The 21,417-nt window shown below is 42.0% G+C and overlaps 1 protein-coding gene across 2 annotated transcripts in view; it reads right to left on the minus strand.

The window, feature by feature from the left end:
• The window catches only part of fam219b (family with sequence similarity 219 member B), a 58,529-nt gene that overhangs the window by 12,480 nt on the left and 24,632 nt on the right, over positions 1–21,417 (minus strand). For both annotated transcript variants that reach the window (XM_060924167.1, XM_060924168.1), the window contains exons 2-4: positions 19,500–19,608; positions 19,259–19,352; positions 7,791–7,865 (exon numbers count right to left, since the gene is read on the minus strand). In XM_060924167.1, coding sequence (XP_060780150.1) covers positions 7,791–7,865; positions 19,259–19,352; positions 19,500–19,608 — 278 coding nt within the window. The remainder of the gene's footprint in view (positions 1–7,790; positions 7,866–19,258; positions 19,353–19,499; positions 19,609–21,417) is intronic.

Raw genomic sequence — 21,417 nt, forward strand, 5'->3', positions numbered from 1 at the left:
AAAACGTCAGCAGTATCTGGCAACAGATACTGCTGACGTTTTCCAGCCCAAAATATGTTCAAAACCCACCAAAATGCACTTGAAACCACTCAACTGGGCGGGATTCCTCCCAATCTGGCAACACTGCCAGTATTCCGGAGGGGGTCTACTAGTAGCTATGCCGGATCCAAAGACAGTCCTCCTGTCAGAACATGTGTTGTGAAACGACATAAGATAAAGGTACGTAGAGCTATAGATTCTACATGATAATCATAAATGTAATCATAAAGTCGGCGTGATATCAGTCATGTATTTGCTTGTGAAAGCTTGCGGCTTTCATGCAACTGCCGCCTAGCAACGAGAGGCAAAGGGTAAAGAGGGTAGGCTATCATAGACTCTATTCGGAAGAGATCAACACAATTCTAGACTCCCAGAAGAGGAAGAGCTAGCACTAGAGAGAGTTCACCGGCATTTTCATGCGCCATTTCCATTGAGTAGAACCAGAGTAGAACAGCCAGTGAACCGCAGCGTGTTCTTCCGCTGACGTCACAACATGGCCGCGAGCCACGGACCCAGTTTTCTTGCGCTGTGCAATTAAAAGTTGGATATTTGCGTAACAACACCTTTTCACGTAATTATAACAGAAATCTAACATGTTTGCCATGTTGTATAGTTTATTTAAGAAATTGCATAGAGTCATGTTCGTGTCATCAGCCCTTTAAACCTGCTGCTGCTTTTTTAGCTACAAAGTTATGAATAAATAAAGCCATCTTGGCTTACATCCAAGATGGCGCCGCAGACGGCTGCCACGGGACTTTGCTCTCTCGTACTTTCTATGTTTTTGCGTAACTGTTGTGTTAATTCTTCTCCGTGCTTCACGGAATGCTGTGCTGAGGTTTTTTTTTTTTTTAAATGCCTACACATTCCGGTCCTGATAGGAGCGAAATGTGTGGGTGTTTTTTTCCTCTCATCTCTCTCAGCCTCTCCCTTCCTGACAAGCCTCTCTCCTGCTTTGCTTCTGCGGACTCGTCTGGTCAGAGAGACCCTTCCTGCACTGTTCTCCGAATCGAAATTATGGATTTGATCAACTGGTCACTTCACGAAATTGACACAATCTTCTCGACGAGAAGCCTGGGGTTCGGGGGAACCTGCCTGTCCTGCCGGAACGTTTGCAGCCGGATACACCATGGATGCCTGGGAGAAGTGGCGTGTGGTGTGCTTGGCGATTCTTTCCGTGGAGGACATTGAGGATATTTACCTATTCGGAACCATGATCACAGGATTTTTGCTGATTGGACTTGGCATTGCCCTGGTGTATCGAGGAAATCAGAGAACAGTGGCAGTTGTTCAAAGCCCCACAAAGCTGCCCGACATGATTGAGGCGGTGGGCAGAGCTGTCGGCACTCAGAACTGTGGCTGTTCAGAACTTGAGTCGCAACATTGATAACATCCTGGAGAAGTTGATGGCTTTGCAGAGAGAAATGGATCATTTTGGTGGCCAGAATGGACAAGCGGGTTAAGCGAAAAAGGACACGTCTACCCATCTTAAGCCTAAACAAATTCCAATCTTATCTTGGCTCCAGCCAGCACTGCCTTCAAGGCAGTCGCTGTAGAAACGCGATTCTCCCCCTGGAGTTCACTGCAGTGAGACTGTGTTTTTTTTTAATTTTTTTTTCTATACTTTCTTTCTGTCTGTACTATGAAAGCTAAGTCGAACCGGAGTCAAATTCCTCGTGTGTGTAACATACCTGGCAATAAAGTGCTTCTGATTCTGAGAAATCTATGAATGTTATTTTTACCTTTATTGCAAAATGTCTACAGCATTAATCCCTCTTGATGTACATGACAAAAATAACGAGAATAGTTCGGATTTAAAAGATGTATCGGGGCCTGAGGAGAGCCTGGAGGAAAGGAGCCTGGGAATGAAAAAGCAAGTTCTGCACTGTTGCCGTCAAAGAGACGAACCTGCAGCAGACCTGCGACACTAAAGGCTTTTCGGTCACGTCACAAGAATCGGCAGCGCAATTCACAGCATGTGGTCGGGTAAAAGATCTCCGTTTAAATGAAAGGCCAGTGTCTAAGACCATCATCAACACGAGGCCCAAGCTCAAAGTCACTCCTTCCACCCACACTTACACAACTGTGCGGATTTAAGATGCAAGATCAGCTGTACCTTAAATACACACAGTTGTGTCCTGAATCTTTTAGTCAGTCTTTCACCCGATTTAAAAATCACATGACGCTCGGTATCCGAGATATTGCAGTTGAGGTCAGATAACGTGGGATATAGGATTATTTTTAGGTTTTTAAATGATACAGGAATTATTAGGAGTATTTAGCACAATAGGGTAAGTAAACGTTCTGGTTCACACTCCAGTCCAGAAGGTGGCGGTAATGTACCTAAAAGCTGTTTGCCAACCGCCATAAAACAACATACCGACAGTTGGCCTAGTGGTTAGTGTGTCCGCCTCTTGATCAGGAGATCTACTCACAGTCAGGTCAGACCAAAGACCGTCATAAAAATGGTACCTCCTGCCGTCTGGCAAGGTGCGCTGCAATACAGATGCGAGTGGGGAGTCAAACTGTCATGGTTACCAGAGGACCCGCCCCCACTGTAACCCTAGCTATGTAACAGGCAAGAGGCCGAGGGCTACGGAAACGGAGATCGGCGTCACCCTATGTGCCACATGGCGTGGGAAGGACTTTGATTTTTGATAAAACAATATAAAAGAAGAAGAAAGAAGATTTGCTTAATGTGGAAATCCCGCTTTGGTCATTGGTACGCGAGTCTCGCTCCTCCACGAAATCATGCCGTGCCGATCACCGTTGATGGAGAATTCGTGCTCTGCGCGAGGCTTACGGCTAGTTCGACGCGCCCGGAACAACATGGGAATGGTGCGTATTTTGCATCAATTACAAGAAACACATGCTAATTCTTGCTAATTTCGGTGTTCTGCAGCCAAGTATATTTAATCAACATCTCGTGTTTTTTTTTTTTTTAATTTTAAACTTTTGGTAGCATATTTTGGGCCCCTTTTTAATTTGGGCGCCTACGATGTTATCCGTCGCAGGTTTCGTGTAATTGAAAGGCCTGATTACAGTCACACAGAAATACAAGCACATCCAAATCCAAAAGTCTTATAAACTAATAGGCATGTAACGATTCAACGAACTCACGATTCAATTTTCATGATATTTCTGAAAAAGAAAAAAAGTTTTGTTCCCCCGCAAAAAAGCGACATTTAATTTTCCTATTCTTTATCAAACACAATTAAATATTCATTTTGTTAAATAACAAAACAACCTTTTGTTTCATTTCCTTAATAATCATTTATGCGCATGTGTTAAGGTTGGACTAAAATATTCCTTTTATTCAGAATGAAAAAAAAAAGTTAATAACAAGTGCTGCCAGGCAAAACAAACCTCGCCCGGCAGCACTTATTTTATACCTCTGTGTTGATAATGGTAATATTTCTCAACCATCAGCTGCCAGGTTTTAGTCCTATGAAAATCCATGACCTTGAGTTTGACATTTCAAAAGTCATTCAAGGTCAAAGGTCATGGCGGCAACTGAAAGCCCATATGGGACTTCTTGTATGTTGATAATGGTAAACATCTGTCGACCATCAACCGTTTTAAAAGTGATAGCCCTTTGAAAACCCACGGCCTTGAGTTTGACCTTTCAGCGTTACTCAAGGTCAAAGATCATGGTGCCGAATGAAAGCCCATATGGCACTTCCTACAAGTTGATAATGGTAAATATCTGTCTACCATCAACGGTTTTCAAGTTACAGCCCTCTGAAAACCCGTGACCTTGAGTTTGACACCTTTCAGGGTCACTCAAGATCATGGTGCCAAATGAAAGGCCATATGGGAGTTCCTATATGCTCAGAATAGTAAACATCTGTCTATCGGCAACCGTTTTTGAGTTATAATGGAAAATGTGTTATTTTGACTGAAAGGTTGACCTTCCTGGTGACCTTGACCTGATTACCCCCAAAATTTAATCTGGTAATCTACAGACCATTGCCCACCTACCCTGAAAATCTGAAGTCAATCGGTGCAACTGTCTAGACGCTAGATTGTTAGCAGTTAGACACACACACCGCACTGATCTACAATACCCCGCCCCGGTTACTCCGTCATGGGCGAGGTAATAAACAATGCCTTTTCTGAATAAACATTTATGACGTTTGTACTGCCTCCATTTGCTTCTCTTTTTTTGTAATCTTTAAGCCAGTGTTTCGCAAAGTGTGGTCCGCGAGGTGATCTACAAATGTAGTCAGCGTTTTCAAGATAAGCTAGCGTATGCTTTGTAACATTATTAGAAAGTTAAATTTATCCAATCTTGTTTTTAAAACGGCAATCAAACGGGCCGGTAATTTCATCATTATTATTATTTAAAAAGCGTTCTGCATCTGAATTTGCACCACATAAAACTTGGAGTGTGCACGTGCTCTTATTCCGCCTCTCGTCTCTAGGCAACAGTCACCTCACAAATCTCTGCCTCACAGGCAAACAGACCTGAAAACAAATTCTGAACATATAATAGACTATTCCTAACTAGCTTGTGTTCGTGGCGATTTTTTTAAATTTACTGAAAGTGAAACAACAAGGATGGAGAAGTGGCTGACCGGTTCAGTTAAGAGGAAAAAACCTGACACTACCGACACAAGCATCAATAAGGAGAAAATGCAAAGAAAAGAAGATTCGGTTAGCAATTCCTGCGTTTACATGCACATCCAAATCGAGCTGTTGTCGGTAATCAAGCTGAGGGTCCCAGCAGGGGTGCCAGAGAAATCCAATCCTACATGCACACAAGGAAATCGAGCTATTGTGTGAGGTGCATTGTGCACCCGAGCCACAGGTGGCGCTACACACCCCATCGTGTTGGTACACTTCCGGTTGTCGTCATGAAGAAGAGCTCTTCAAGACTGCAGTGTTGCCAGATACTGCTGACGTTTTCCAGCCCAAAATATGTTCAAAACCCCCCAAAATGCACTTAAAACCGCCCAATCTGGCAACACTGAGTATAAACAAAGTTATCAGTTCCGTGTTCACAAGAGTGTTTGTAGTTTGTATGTATGAACAGAAGCGTTCCTAAGAAAATGGCCACCAAGTTGAAGTTGATCTGTAATGAACATAACTGTTAGCCTGCTAATAACTTACTTAATTGGAAATGGATGCGTACATGCCCAGACACAAGTGTTCCTAATGAAGTGGCGGCTAAGGTGAAGTGTCATGCCGACCGAGGCTGTTGCGTTTCCCGCTTGTGGTCTTGTCACTTCCGGAAGGGGCAGTGCTGAAGTAAGCAGCTCGACTACGTAGCTCGATAGGGTTTACATGCACTAAGTAGCTCGGCTAAAATCGCATAATCTAGGTCGTGTAGCTCGATTGCGAGGAATCAAGTTCGGTTCAATTTCAGCCGAGCTAAGGTGTTTCCATGCCATTTAGAACTTCGATTTCAGTCGAGCTACGGCAGAAATTCGATTTTCTCTATGTGCATGTAAACGCACTCACTGACTCCTCAACTCAGGAAGAACAAGAAAAACAAGCTCGGCAGACTAAACCAACGGCAAAGGTGAAAAGAAAATACCACAATGAATATCTAAAGTTGGGATTTTTCTGGACTGGGGATTCTGAAGATCCCAATCCCACTGTGTCCTGTGCTATGAGATTTTAGCCAACGAGGCAATGAGGGTTTTTTTGCCTTTAAAAACCACGGAGGATATGGAATGGATAGGCCTTTAATGTATTTCGTTAACCATAATTTTTTCAATTAAAAACACCTAATAGTACACATCTCTGTATGGTCTGTGTGTAAGGTATTAGGCAGAGACCCGTCCACCCGTAAATTTGACGGGCGATTGCCGATTTCAACGGGCAAGTATACACACAGACGGATACTGAAACGGACGATAATGCCGAAAATTTTCGCACATGAATACTCCCACGTCATCCGATAAATCCAGTTATGTTCCGCCATCATTTACAAATCGTAAGAAACACAGTTTAATACGAAAAATACTGAAAACTTGAAATGAAAAATCAGAATATTTCATCGCTTCCCTCTTCGCTCGCCGCTACTGAGGGAATCCTGGTTAGTTTCTTTTCCTCCGCTTAGTAATATGCTTAAATTCAGCAGGTCGTCTCGTCTGATCTGAGGTTGCGTTCGGATGGGGTTTTCGAAAAAGGGAGAGGGGGCCCTCTCCCCTTCAGGCGACCTCTCGTCATTCCGACCCCCGGCCTCAGCCTGAGCCTCTCGCGCCCATGGCCGCGACCCCGTCTCGTCCCGGTCCGGGGCGTGCGCGGGCAGCCAGAGTGGAAGGATCCACCGGCAGCCGTGCGCGTCCGCGGGGGGTGGGCCGAGGCGTTCGCACGGCATGACGCGCGTGTCGGGAGGTCGGGGGAGAGAGCCTTGAGAGGCGCGAGGCGCATCTGGGTTTAGGAGGACGGAGGCGCCTAGCGGGCACCTGCGAGCCTCCAGCCGCGGAGGCGCCCCCCCCCCCCCCCCCCCCCCCACGTGGGGGGGGGTCGCCGTCCGATCGATTGGGATAGCGACCCTCAGACAGGCAAGAGGAGAATTTCTTGTCTTCAAGCGACTAGTATACCAGAATAGGTTCTCAACAGATGGTGATGATGAATGGCAGGAAGAGGGTCATTTTGCAAGACCAACTCAGCTCATGATGAAGATATTTGGAGGTCCAAACATACCAAATCAGCGGCTCTATCCAAGCATGTTTCACCTCATATCAATGGCAATATGTGTGCTTGTTGGCAATGCAGAGGCTGAGCGAGTCTTTTCTGTTCAGAACAGGATCAAAACCAAGTTGAGAACAAAATTAAGTATAGTTAGGCTGGAGCAGCTTATCAGACAAAGCTACGAAAAGTTAGATCGTCAGGAATTTGACTTTGATGCAGCAGCAGACCGATTTTTGCAGGCCCCTAGACGTCTGTAATCTTTGTGTAAACCAAAGAAACTCAGTTCCCGTTCTTTCAAAGTTAATTTTGAGTAGTTTGGTCAAAATATTATGGATGACAGTCAGTGACAGACATTCTGCGATTTAATTTGTGCCACGTAAAATAGAATACTGTTGGGTTTTTTTTTATTCAATACTGTCACTAGATCAAAAGATTATATACAATTCATTGTTGTTTATTTTCTTTTCACTTTTGTTACCAAATCAAACACCATACATACATCTGATACATTCAGGAGTGAAACTGAAAAAAATACAAAGTAAAAATATGCAATATTTCTGATCAAAAATTACACGCCATTTCACCCTGAAAATGTCCTAGAATGCAGGAAATGAAGTCTAAATTTCAAAAATTTTCTGAGGGGGCATGCCCCCAGACCCCCCCTAGAGGGACTTCGTGCCTGCGGCGCTCATCAGGATTATATAAAATATTATTTTTGACTGGTAATTTTCTTTTTCTGCCTAATACCCTATCTGTGTGTGTGTGTGTGTGTGTGTGTGGGGTGTTGACAGGTGGTCCCTGAAATTTTTTTTTGGGACAAAGTGGTCCTAGGTCTGAAAAAGTTTGAGAAACACTGCTTTAAGCCGTCTGTAAAAAAAAAAAAAAAAAAAAAAAAAAAAGAGCTCTGATTTCCTTTCCGTGTGCTTTCATGGCATTACAGCTGCGTTACTTCTGCCTACAGTGAAGTCAGGTACGAAATGTGCTCTTGTTAAAGAGCGGATTACAGAAATCACGAGTACGTTTCCTCTGCAGTGAGAGAAGTTCAGACTCTCAGGCTGTTGCACACAAATAAACCCAAGCGTGGACGTAAAAACAGCGCGTTCGTTTACCTGTCCGAGTCCAGAGACACCAGTGGATCTTCTGCGTTCTGGCTGAGAGCTGCATATCCTTTATTGAACTTCACACTTTCAAAAAAAGAGAGAAATCAAAATCTCATTTTAAATGCATTTCTGAAAAACACACAGCATTGTTAATAAACGTTGAAACCTGCTCAGTATGGATGGATGGATGGATGGATGGATGGATGGATTCAGAGCTTCCCAAAGATTCATTCATGAAACACACACACAAATATCTCTCTTCACCAATACTCGCAATCTTATAAATATCGAACTATGAACATGGATTTTGTGCGGTACTATTTTGAGATGTTCCGGGGAGAAAGATATAAACAAGCTGTGTATAAAATCACATGATCTTGTAGTCTCTTTTTGACTCCTGACACACTGCACTAGTGTAGGAGTTCAACAATAAAAAAATTTCTGCGTCAGTCTACCTCAGCTCGCGCCTCGACAACATCCAGGGACTCGGATTTATAAAACAAACAACCCATGAAACATTTACTGAATATTGATTTACACTACCGTTCAAAAGTTTGGGGTCACTTTGAAATGTCCTTATTTTTGAAAGAAAAGCACTGTTCTTTTCAATGACGATCACTTTAACTAATCAGAAATGCACTCTATACATTGCTAATGTGGTAAATGACTATTCTAGCTGCAAATGTCTGGTTTTTGGTGCAATATCTCCATAGGTGTATAGAGGCCCATTTCCAGCAACTCTCACTCCAGTGTTCTAATGGTACAATGTGTTTGCTCATTGCCTCAGAAGGCTAATGGATGATTAGAAAACCCTTGTACAATCATGTTAGCGCAGCTGAACACAGTTTAGCTCTTTAGAGAAGCTATAAAACTGACCTTCCTTTGAGCAGATTGAGTTTCTGGAGCATAGGGTGGCCAGACGTCCGGCTTTAGGCCGGACCGTCCGTCTTTTCAATGTCTTGTCCGGCGTAGCATCAAGCCGGACACACATTTGTCCTCCTTTTAGAGACGATGAGTGGAAATATATAATATCGACTTGCCAGACTGGAAGAGCAGAGTTCTAGAATAACGTTTTGTAGGGAAACTGCAGATCTGTGCTGCACACTAGTAATCTACAATAGTCTATGGCTCGATGTTTTTTGGCATGCAATGCGAACTCCGCACCGCGAGGCGTTGCGTTCTAGAACGGGTTGCGCTCTATCCTTTGATGATCTTCCTGGTGCGTGCCTAGTGCCCTGCCCCCCTGGCCCTGGCTGGGACTTGGAAACACGAGTCTGTCCGGTAGACCAGCTGCTCACAACTTAACTTGTTAGGATATGGATGACAGTGCAAATGCACATCTACTATATCTACCTTAAGTTTAATTTCAGTGGTTTGTTACTCCACAATGTTTTCAATAAATACAAATATGGTGTTCTAGCCAATTAAGAGCTAATACATGAATTATAATAAATACTATGAATTAGGGCTGTAACGATATGCGTATCGAAATCGCGATACGCAGAGCCACGATCCGTATCGCGATACAAGAAGGCAGAATCGCGGTACACCCTTTCAAACTTCTCCTCAGCCCAAAAACAGAGGCACTTCCAAACTTCAATTTATGAATACTTTACTTTTTATTTAAATTACATTTTAAACTTACTTAAATTACTTTTATTTTTTATATCTATTAATAAGTCGTTTTTTCACCGACCTGCAACAATCTTCTGCGAGTCACGCAACGTCCACACTCGCCACTGGCAGAGCATTCGTTTCTTTTAAGCGGTCGCCATTCTGGTTGCGACGCGGGGAGCGAATCTGTAAACAAGCAGCTCATTGGCTGGCTAGGTGTGCCACAAACCAATCACAATCACTTGACCGGAAAGGCATGCAGTGTTGCCAGATTGGGCGGGTTTAGGTGCTTTTTGGCTGGTTTTGAACATATGTTGGGGTGGAAAACGTTAGCAATATCTGGCAACACTGAAGGCATGTCTGCTTGGGCGGAAGCCTTCTGCGGCAGTTACATTTTGACACGCGAGCAATGTTTCACCATAAAAATTCCGTAATTTCCATCTGTTTTGCGCGATCACAGAAAATCATTGGCCCTATGAGAGTGAGACAGTGAGAGAGCCACCCCCCCCCAAAAAAAAAAATCTTAACGGATTTACACGATTTGGAAAAATGACTTTTTCAGAACCGAAGAAAACAGAGCTTCCGGCTCAACAGTATTATTTTGAGAAATAAAACAATCTTTGAATATACATTTGTTCATTTTTGCATACATATTACTCATTCTCTGCAGTGGCCTGAATTATTTGTTATTAAATAGTTAATGTAAGTAAGTAAATGTTAATAAGTCAAATTTACTACTTTAAAAAAAAACATTTAAAAAAAAATCGTGGCCGTATCGAATCGTGGGTCAAAAATCGCGATACGAATCGAATCGTGAGTCGGGTGTATCGTTACAGCCCTATTATGAATGCTTTAAAACGTTTTTTAATGTTGCTGGTTATGTTGCCTGTTTGTTCTTTGAGAATCTACAAATGTTGTGCTTTTTGGTACTCAGCACCTTAAGTTTAATTTCAGTGGTTTGTTAACTCCACACTGTTTTTAATAAATATAAATACTGTGTGTTCTAGCCGATTAAGAGCTAATACATGAATTATAATAAATACTATGAATGCTTTGACCTTACTCTTTTTTCCCCACAATCATAATCTTTAACCCGACAAAATTGCGATGTTGATTTCACCAAATTTGAGTGACTTGCAGAAAAATAATCCATTCTCAATCTTGCCACTGTGGTTTACATAAACATTTGAGGGCTATGAATCAGATGGGATTTGCCATTATTCACCCTAAAATTGATTAGAATGCAGGAAATTGCATCTAAGAAATACAAAATTTTCTGCGGGAGGGCCCCCAGACCCCCCGGTTCAAATAATGTCCTCCTTTTTGGTGTTATGGAAATGGTCACCCTACTGGAGCATCACATTTGTGGGGTCGATTAAATGCTCAAAATGGCCAGAAAAATGTCTTGACTATATTTTCTATTCATTTTACGACTTATGGCGGGAAATAAAAGTGTGACTTTTCATGGAAAATACAAAATTGTCTGGGTGACCCCAAACTTTTGAACGGTAGTGTACAAGTGTGCTATACGTTACAGTAGCTCTTATCCTACTGACAAACTGTATGAAATATTGTTATAATAGTTCTAGATAATAATACAGGAATAAAGAAAATAATAATAGAGTCTACTTTCCCCAGAAGTTTGGAAACCAAACTTTTCCTAATCATTCAGTACACCTACATGTACACTAATATTCCACGATTATTCTGAATATGACTATTAGGAATTCGATACGGGTTGCGTAAACGACATATTCCAAATTTAGCATTTTCCAATTAAGACATGTTGGGTATGCGGATATTATCCGTGTTTTAGGAGTATTCTTTTGACATTTATACTTAATTATTCGCTGAAGGTGAAGTGAATAATAGAGATGAAGTCGAGGTCATAATTTAAATAATATTGGCTGGCTTTGAGTGGGATATCAGATATATTCCATTCAGCTAGCATGATATTGAACGAGTGGAAGACGAGTAGCTGAATGGAATATATCTACCATGAAAAAAAAAAGTCATTATTATTAATATTACAACACAGACACACTTTTTATATGAGCATTCTCGAAAACCAAATGCTAGCTTACCTGCGACTTGATGCTGTTAGCATAGCAGTCCAGTTAGCTTCCAGTTGGAGTAGCAATACTGGCTGACGCAAGCTTACCTGCGACTCGGTGCTGTTAGCTTCTAGCTGGCGTAGCATTCAGCAGTAGCATTAGTGAAAGCCAACGTGAGCTTACCCGCAACTCTGTGCTGTTAGTGCGGCGGCCCAGTTAGCTTCTAGCCAGCGTAGCATTAGTGAAGGCTGACGCGAGCTTACCTACGACTCGGTGCTGTTAGTGCAGCTAGCTTCTAGCTGGCGTAGCGTTAGTGAAGGCTAACATGAGCTTACCCGCAACTCCGTGCTGTTAGCATAGCAGTCCAGTTAGCTTCTAGCTGGTGTAGTGTTACCGAAGGCTAAATACTAGCGCAGTCAAGCCAAATATTATTAATATTATTTAGCCTGTGTAATTTACTTAGTAACTTTTAAAATCAACATCGACAACTACAGTACACACAACGGAGCAACCTGGCAGCCATGTTTGTTTACAAACGGTCAGTCATTCGCTAGGGCGCAAGTTTTACATCTCCGACGTGTCTCTTTTCCAGTTTTTCGATGTCCGTTGGTATGTTTTTCTCTTGTAAATATGTGTGAAGAATATATAATGAAGTTTGGGTTTTCAGCGTTTCAGGTGTTCAGCACATCTTGACTTTATCTATTTAATGCTTAAACCTAGCACTGGATTAGCCTCGTCTTCTCTCCTTCACGGCAGACAAAGAAAGCGCAGCACAAAAACTGTCATTGGCTCTTTGCATGAGCGCTGACGTGTTGTCTTAACATGCAATATTATAATATTGCACGCTCATTCTCCACTGGAGAGAGAGTGGCGGAATACATGGAGGATAAGCGATATGATAATATTGCATGCCATCAATAAACCCAATACAAGGGAATAAAACACGCGTTTTTATTTCATGGAAAACGTGTCCTGTATGTATAATAATTCACTGAGCCTGCCGCGGATAATTGTTTTAGTATAAATACACAAGTGATTATTTAAAACAATCATTTATTTCAATCTTCAAAAGCGGCATGCGAACGTAATAACGGCGTGACTCAGGGTTGTGTCACTTATCTACGCCGAGTCACATAAAGTACTTGGTTTTGAAATCGATAAAATAAATCCCGACTCCGCCTTAAGCCTAGGTCACAACCGGACGTAAGATTTTTTGGCCGTGCGACTTTTGGCGTTTCCCCAAATCGCTGCGTTTTTTTTTGTTCATGGAGAAAGACGCGCGTTGGCCGCAAGTTTGTGCAGACCGTTTTGCACGTAGACCGGCCTCCATCCACCGCCGGCTTTGTTCTGCTGCTCCTGCTACTGCCTGCCTTTAGGGGATTTAAAAAAAAAAAAAAAAAAGGAATAATAATTTGCTTATCTTGTAGCGTCAGAAATTCTCATTCGCTTTGGTTCTGTTCGTCCACTCGGCTAGCATTTCCAGAAAACCCGATATGGCGCAGTCCTTTCGGTTGTGGTTCGTTCTTCTGAACCCTTCAGCTCCTGTTGCAGTTTTTCAGCGAAATCTCATACCCCCTTTATGACCAACAGGGCCCACGTTTTAACCAGTTATTAGCAGAACCGCTGTAATCAAGGACGCGTCATGAACGGAGAGCGTTGCACAATTCACAACAGGAGGAGTAAACAGATGACTGCGCATCGAATACCTGCGAGCTTTCGTTCTGTTATTGCAGATGATATCGAATTTTCCTGTAGATGCATCCTTTTCTCTTGCGCTCTCCAAACTAATGACACGCCCACCGATATCCTCAACGAATTTACAAACCTTTCACGAAGTGATCATTGCAAACTCGAGTGTTATTCGACTGAGCTCGTTTCAAATCGCAGAGAAAGGTTCGAGAGCCACCTTTCTCGTTGTCTTTTGGTAAAATCCTTTGCTCTTTCACCTAGGGCTGTGCGATATGGGGAAAAAATTAATATCCCGATACATTTTCTCCATTTCACGATATATTGAAATCTCCTCTAAAGGACCCCATGAAATCTAACTTTTACTCTTGACTGCTTTCACTACAATCCCTGCAGATTAAATAACATTCTTGGTTAACTTTATTAATCGCAATGGAGTTGAAATAAGACTATTTTTATTCAACAAAGATGTCGCACAAACTGAAAAAACAATCTTGAAAATTGCAACATATGGGGTGGCTTTGGAGAACGAGGCCGCTATGGTCATTTGTTTAGCTCGTGGGCAAGTAGTTCGGAGTTTAACACTACGTTCAGACTGCAACCTGAAACGACCCATATCCGATTTGTTGTGAAATCCGATTTTTTTTGTTCATGGAGAAAGACGTGCGTTGGCCGTAAGTTTGTCTTGCAACCTGAAAAAAAAATGTAAGCGCCCGTACAGTTTGTTTGACATGACAAAGAACCTCTGCGGCCGGTCTGCGGCTCGAAAATCATCACGTCACACGTGCGCCCTCCATGTGTTTCTTGCGTTTTTTGCACGTAGACCGGCCGTAGGAGCACGTACGGCCGGTTGTGACCGAGGCTATACCTTTGAATAGTTTGAGACCAGACTTCGTAGCATCTTTAGTGCTTTTAGGAACAGCGTTTTCTTTCATCATGCGTAATGATTCCTCACTTACAGTGATGAAGTGATCGGCCGCTATTTTGCGAGTCGCTCGAGGCGATTATCGAAAAATAGTTTGAATTTCTCGACCGATCAGTGCGCACGATTTCCTATAAATCACCTGCATACTTATACTAAATTACAGTTATTCCATGTTTGTTCCCTTTGAGTGGAAAAATGACCCTTAAATACAATACTGAAAAGCAGCATGAAGGTGAAACATGACTCTCCCTCTACAGCGCGCGCACACACACACACACACACACGGTATAAAATGTCAGTATTATTTGTATACATAGTAAATATTTGTAAACAGAAAACCTGCTGTATGGAGTTTTTTACTTTTTCCCTGATGCTAAGTGATTACACCAGAACCTATGCTGTGATCAAACACGGCCAGTAATCTTCTGATTTGTTCCCAAACGGCTTTGTTGAAATGTATACCCTACCCCAAGCGATGATGAATTCTTCATTCTGATTGGTCAGATGATGTTCAACCTCCGACCAGTTATTAGTCTGGAAAGTTATGGCCTAATAGAAGTAAGCGAAGCAGCTTAAAGCAGATATGCAGAACCATGGCCTCACATTTTGTTTATAAATGCCTTGAAACCTCAAGAATGGCACAGGAATAGTTTTAAGCGTTAACAATAAATCTAATCTCGTAATTTTTACGATTAAAGTGATTTCTATAGGTAGCGGTCTGAGTGAATGACCTTGACGCCTGTAACGTCACAGCAGGAAGTCCATCGGCCTCATCGGCATTTCCGCTATACTAAAACACACAGCTGACTGCAACTCCGATCCTCCATTTTGAGCTAATTTATCGCCATGCCACATAGATGTGTTGCTGGCAGGTGCAGCAACACGACAGAAGGTGGATTTACGTTGCATTCATGGCCCAAGAATGTTCAAACTGCAAAGATTCGGATGCGTTTTGCGAGAAGTTCATGGGCACATTGGGCGCCTATGAAGTGGTCTTTCCTCTGCTCTGCACATTTTACTGAAGACTCGTACGAGACCTCTAATCTGTTGAGGAGTGTTGGCTATAAGCTCGTACTGAAAGAGGATGCAGTACCAACAATTAAAGAAAACAAGTATTTATTTTATTTATTAAAAGGAAAGTGAATTCAGTTGCACCAGTCCTCCTGGAGTGAGCCGAGAGTTGTTGCTAAAACCCAGGATGGGACATATCGCTCGGGCAGTGACATCCCCGCGGTTGTTGCTAAAACCGGTGACATCCCGTTCCGTCTCAGGTTTTAGTAATTGCCTGAGCCGAGCAGTAATGGCGGAGTACACAGTATGGAGAAAATGGAGAATTTGATAACACTTTAATGTCAGATAACTCTGAAATTTGTCTTACGTCCTAGCAAAGTATTGCAAATGCAGCTCTATTTGTGAAGAATAATACACACAACCCCGATTCCAAAAAAGTTGGGACAAAGTACAAATTGTAAATAAAACAGAATGCAATGATGTGGAAGTTTCAAAATTCCATATTTTATTCAGAATAGAACATAGATGACATATCAAATGTTTAAACTGAGAAAATGTATCATTTAAAGAGAAAAATTAGGTGATTTTAAATTTCATGACAACAACACATCTCAAAAAAGTTGGGACAAGGCCATGTTTACCACTGTGAGACATCCCCTTTTCTCTTTACAACAGTCTGTAAACGTCTGGGGACTGAGGAGACAAGTTGCTCAAGTTTAGGGATAGGAATGTTAACCCATTCTTGTCTAATGTAGGATTCTAGTTGCTCAACTGTCTTAGGTCTTTTTTGTCGTATCTTCCGTTTTATGATGCGCCAAATGTTTTCTATGGGTGAAAGATCTGGACTGCAGGCTGGCCAGTTCAGTACCCGGACCCTTCTTCTACACAGCCATGATGCTGTAATTGATGCAGTATGTGGTTTGGCATTGTCATGTTGGAAAATGCAAGGTCTTCCCTGAAAGAGACGTCGTCTGGATGGGAGCATATGTTGCTCTAGAACCTGGATATACCTTTCAGCATTGATGGTGTCTTTCCAGATGTGTAAGCAGCCCATGCTACACGCACTAATGCAACCCCATACCATCAGAGATGCAGGCTTCTGAACTGAGCGCCGATAACAACTTGGGTCGTCCTTCTCCTCTTTAGTCCGAATGACACGGCGTCCCTGATTTCCATAAAGAACTTCAAATTTTGATTCGTCTGACCACAGAACAGTTTTCCACTTTGCCACAGTCCATTTTAAATGAGCCTTGGCCCAGAGAAGACGTCTGCGCTTCTGGATCGTGTTTAGATACGGCTTCTTTGAACTATAGTGTTTTAGCTGGCAGCGGCGGATGGCACGGTGAATTGTGTTCACAGATAATGTTCTCTGGAAATATTCCTGAGCCCATTTTGTGATTTCCAATACAGAAGCATGCCTGTATGTGATGCAGTGCCGTCTAAGGGCCCGAAGATCACGGGCACCCAGTATGGTTTTCCGGCCTTGACCCTTACGCACAGAGATTCTTCCAGATTCTCTGAATCTTTTGATGATATTATGCACTGTAGATGATGATATGTTCAAACTCTTTGCAATTTTACACTGTCGAACTCCTTTCTGATATTGCTCCACTATTTGTCGGCGCAGAATTAGGGGGATTGGTGATCCTCTTCCCATCTTTACTTCTGAGAGCCGCTGCCACTCCAAGATGCTCTTTTTATACCCAGTCATGTTAATGACCTATTGCCAATTGACCTAATGAGTTGCAATTTGGTCCTCCAGCTGTTCCTTTTTTGTACCTTGAACTTTTCCAGCCTCTTATTGCCCCTGTCCCAACTTTTTTGAGATGTGTTGCTGTCATGAAATTTCAAATGAGCCAATATTTGGCATGAAATTTCAAAATGTCTCACTTTTGACATTTGATATGTTGTCTATGTTCTATTGTGAATACAATATCAGTTTTTGAGATTTGTAAATTATTGCATTCCGTTTTTATTTACAATTTGTACTTTGTCCCAACTTTTTTGGAATTGGGGTTGTACATACATACATACATACATACATACCAGTTAGGTCCATAAATATTTGGACAGACAACATTTTTCTAATTTTGGTTCTGTACATTACCACAATGAATTTTGAACAAAACAATTCAGATGCAGTTGAAGTTCAGACTTTCAGCTTTAATTCAGTGGGTTGAACAAAATGATTGCATAAAAATGTGAGGAACTAAAGCATTTTTTTTTTTTTTTAAACACAATCCCTTCATTTCAGGGGCTCAAAAGTAATTGGACAAATTAAATAATTGTAAATAAAATGTTCATTTCTAATACTTGGTTGAAAACCCTTTGTTGGCAATGACTGCCTGAAGTCTTGAACTCATGGACATCACCAGACGCTGTGTTTCCTCCTTTTTAATGCTCTGCCAGGCCTTTACTGCAGCAGTTTTCAGTTGCTGTTTGTTTGTGGGCCTTTCTGTCTGAAGTTTAGTCTTTAACAAGTGAAATGCATGCTCAATTGGGTTGAGATCAAGTGACTGACTTGGCCATTCAAGAATATTCCACTTCTTTGCTTTAATAAACTCCTGGGTTGCTTTGGCTTTATGTTTTGGGTCATTGTCCATCTGTATTATGAAACGCCGACCAATCAGTTTGGCTGGATTTGAGCACACAGTAGGTCTCTGAATACTTCAGAATTCATCCGGCTGCTTCTGTCCTGTGTCACATCATCAGTAAACACTAGTGACCCAGTGCCACTGGCAGCCATGCATGCCCAAGCCATCACACTGCCTCCGCCGTGTTTTACAGATGATGTGGTATGCTTTGACTCATGAACTGTACCACGCCTTCACCATACTTTTTTCTTTCCATCATTCTGGTAGAGGTTGATCTTGGTTTCATCTGTCCAAAGAATGTTCTTCCAGAACTGTGCTGGCTTTTTTAGATGCTTTTTTAGCAAAGTCCAATCTAGCCTTTTTATTCTTGAGGCTTATGAGTGGCTTGCACCGTGCAGTGAACCCTCTGTATTTACTTTCATGCAGTCTTCTCTTTATGGTAGATTTGGATATTGATACGCCTACCTCCTGGAGAGTGTTGTTCACTTGGTTGGCTGTTGTGAAGGGGTTTCTCTTCACCATGGAAATTATTCTGCGATCATCCACCACTGTTGTCTTCTGTGGGCGTCCAGGTCTTTTTGCACTGATGAGTTCACCAGTGCTTTCTTTCTTTCTTTCTTTCTTTCTTTCTTTCTTTCTTTCTCAGGATGTACCAAACTGTAGATTTTACCACTCCTAATATTGTAGCAATTTCTCGGATAGGTTTTTATGTTTTCGCAGCTTAAGGATGGCTTGTTTCACCTGCATGGAGAGCTCCTTTGACCGCATGTTTTCTTCACAGCAAAATCTTCCAAATGCAAGCACCACACCTCAAATCAACTCCAGGCCTTTTATCTGCTTAATTGAGAATGACATAACGAAGGAATTGCCCACACCTGCCCATGAAATAGCCTTTGAGTCAATTGACCAAAAGTAATTGGACCCTTTAAAAACAGGGTGGCATATGTTAAGGAGCTGAAACTCCTAAACCCTTCATCCAATTTTAATGTGGATACCCTCAAATGAAAGCTGAAAGTCTGGACTTTATGTCCATGTCCATTATATAACTATAACTTGAATATGTTTCAGTAAACAGGTAAAAAGAAAAACAATTTGTCTCAGTGTCCCAATATATATGGACCTAACTGTATGTTGGCTAAGTTATAACACCTATCCTAACAGTATTTCTTACTTTCACTATAAATCTTTATTTATATATGACTTTGGTCTTTAGCTGTAAAAGGTCTTGGCCTTAAAACCGGTTGCCGCTGTGATGTCGCGCGCTCAGGGCTGGCTGACTTTGTGGTCGATTTTAACTCTCAAAAATATTTTTTATTCCCATTTATGCAGCATACAAGAGTCAAGGATGGAGATACTATCCACTCAGAAATTTACTTTAAAATAAAAGGCTCTGCGTATCTCCTTTAAGGACCAGAAGGTTGCTGGTTTGATTCCCTGGGCCAGCAGGAATGGCTGGAGTGCCCTTGAACGAGGTACTTAACCTCCGACTGCTCCCCAGGCCGCTCTGGGTATGCTGTACGTCGCTCTGGATAAGAGCGTCTGCTAAATGCCTGTAATGTGCCTGAAGCTTATGTAACGCAGCCGATCACTCACTTCTTAACTCCATGCCTGGGCTGCTGCATGACTGCTCCACCGGAGGAAAAGCTTTTCTTCTTAAACACTCTCCTGGCCATCTCTCTGGGTTTCTCTGCAAAATATTCACACGCACGGGGACACGCACAAAAAAAAAAAAAAAAACAGCGATATCTTTAACAAACTGATGTCATCATTATGTTTAACTAACCACACATGACGTGTCCTGAAATATACAAATCCACCAGGAGCTTCTACTCACGCAGTTTCATGTTTAGAGATTTGGCCATTATGTAAGGTCCTCTCTTCTCGACCGTTCTGTTTCCTCCATCCACCGCCGGCTTTGTTCTGCTGCTCCTGCTACTGCCTGCCTTTAGGGGATTTAAAAAAAAAAAAAAAAAGGAATAATAATTTGCTTATCTTGTAGCGTCAGAAATTCTGTTCGTTCACTCGGCTAGCACTTCCAGAAAACCCAATATGGCGCAGTCCTTTCGGTTGTAGTTCGTTCTTCTGAACCCTTCAGCTCCTGTTGCAGTTTTTCAGCGAAATCTCATACCCCCTTTATGACCAACAGGGCCCACGTTTTAACCAGTTATTAGCAGAACCGCTGTAATCAAGGACGCGTCATGAACGGAGAGCGTTGCACAATTCACAACAGGAGGAGTAAACAGATGACTGGGCATCGAATACCTGCGAGCTTTCGTTCCGTTATTGCAGATATTATCGAATTTTCCTGTAGATGTATCCTTTTCTCTTGTGCTCTCCAAACTAATGACACGCCCACCGATATCCTCAACGAAATTACAAACCTTTCACGAAGTGATCATTGCAAACTCGAGTGTTATTTGACTGAGCTCGTTTCAAATCGCAGAGAAAGGTTCGAGAGCCACCTTTCTCGTTGTCTTTTGGTAAAATCCTTTGCTCTTTCACCTAGGGCTGTGCGATATGGGGAAAAAATTAATATCCCGATACATTTTCTCCATTTCACGATATATTGAAATCTCCTCTAAAGGACCCCATGAAATCTAACTTTTACTCTTGACTGCTTTCACTACAATCCCTGCAGATTAAATAACATTCTTGGTTAACTTTATTAATCGCAATGGAGTTGAAATAAGACTATTTTTATTCAACAAAGATGTCGCACAAACTGAAAAAACAATCTTGAAAATTGCAACATATGGGGTGGCTTTGGAGAACGAGGCCGCTATGGTCATTTGTTTAGCTCGTGGGCAAGTAGTTCAGAGTTTAACACTACGTTCAGACTGCAACCTGAAACGACCCATATCTGATTTTTTTGTGAAATCCGATTTTTTTGTTAGGCCGTTCACATTACCAATTATATGAGACTTGTATGCGATCTCCAATATGAACGGAAAACGACCCAAAAGTGTCCCGCATGCGCAAATTGACACGTAATAAGCACATCTACGTAATACATAAACCAAAAAAAAAAAAAAAAGCGCACTCATGTTTAATGATTTCTTTTTTGTTTGTTTAATTATCTGGTTAGTGTTAAAGTGTGAGGTCTCGTGTGTGTTTTTGTTTCTGAACTGAAATGAAAACGTGTAGCCTGGTAACGAGGGTTGACTCCTAAATGTCTCTCTAATTTCTATACAAGTGCACTACATGTTACTAGGAAGTAATGGATTTTTAAACTCTATATAGTGCACTCGAGCTTCAGTAGGCAGTCATTTGGGATACGGCCGCTGTATTACCAAACTCTTAATTCAGGCTTAATAATTTGCACATATTTATTTCGTCATATTAATAAACTTTTTCTACATTTTTATAAATATTTATTTAGATTGTTTATAGCCAGCTGAATTCTGCAACTTCTCTCAGCGCTGGCTCAAGGTGCAGAAACACCAGTGCAGTTTGCTATCACCGGATCCAGTGTAAATAGCTGCCAGAGCCAACGTCCGAGGTTCCGGAGCGCGCTCCGGCTTGCTCCCCCTCAAATTAAGCCCAGATTAGCTTGATCAATTCTATAAAAGTCTATTTAAATTCTGAAAACTGTACAAATGTTGTTGTTTTCCACCCAAGAGGTGGGATTAGCCAACGCAGAATAGTGACGTTTGTCATGAATGTGACCTGTCCAGTCAGACTGCAGTCGCATGTGAAAATATCGGATATGCATCGGAATTAGGACCACATATCCAAGCGGCCTGGGTCGCATG

The sequence above is a fragment of the Neoarius graeffei genome, chromosome 6 (genome assembly GCF_027579695.1).
Source record: "Neoarius graeffei isolate fNeoGra1 chromosome 6, fNeoGra1.pri, whole genome shotgun sequence".
NCBI lineage: Eukaryota > Metazoa > Chordata > Actinopteri > Siluriformes > Ariidae > Neoarius > Neoarius graeffei.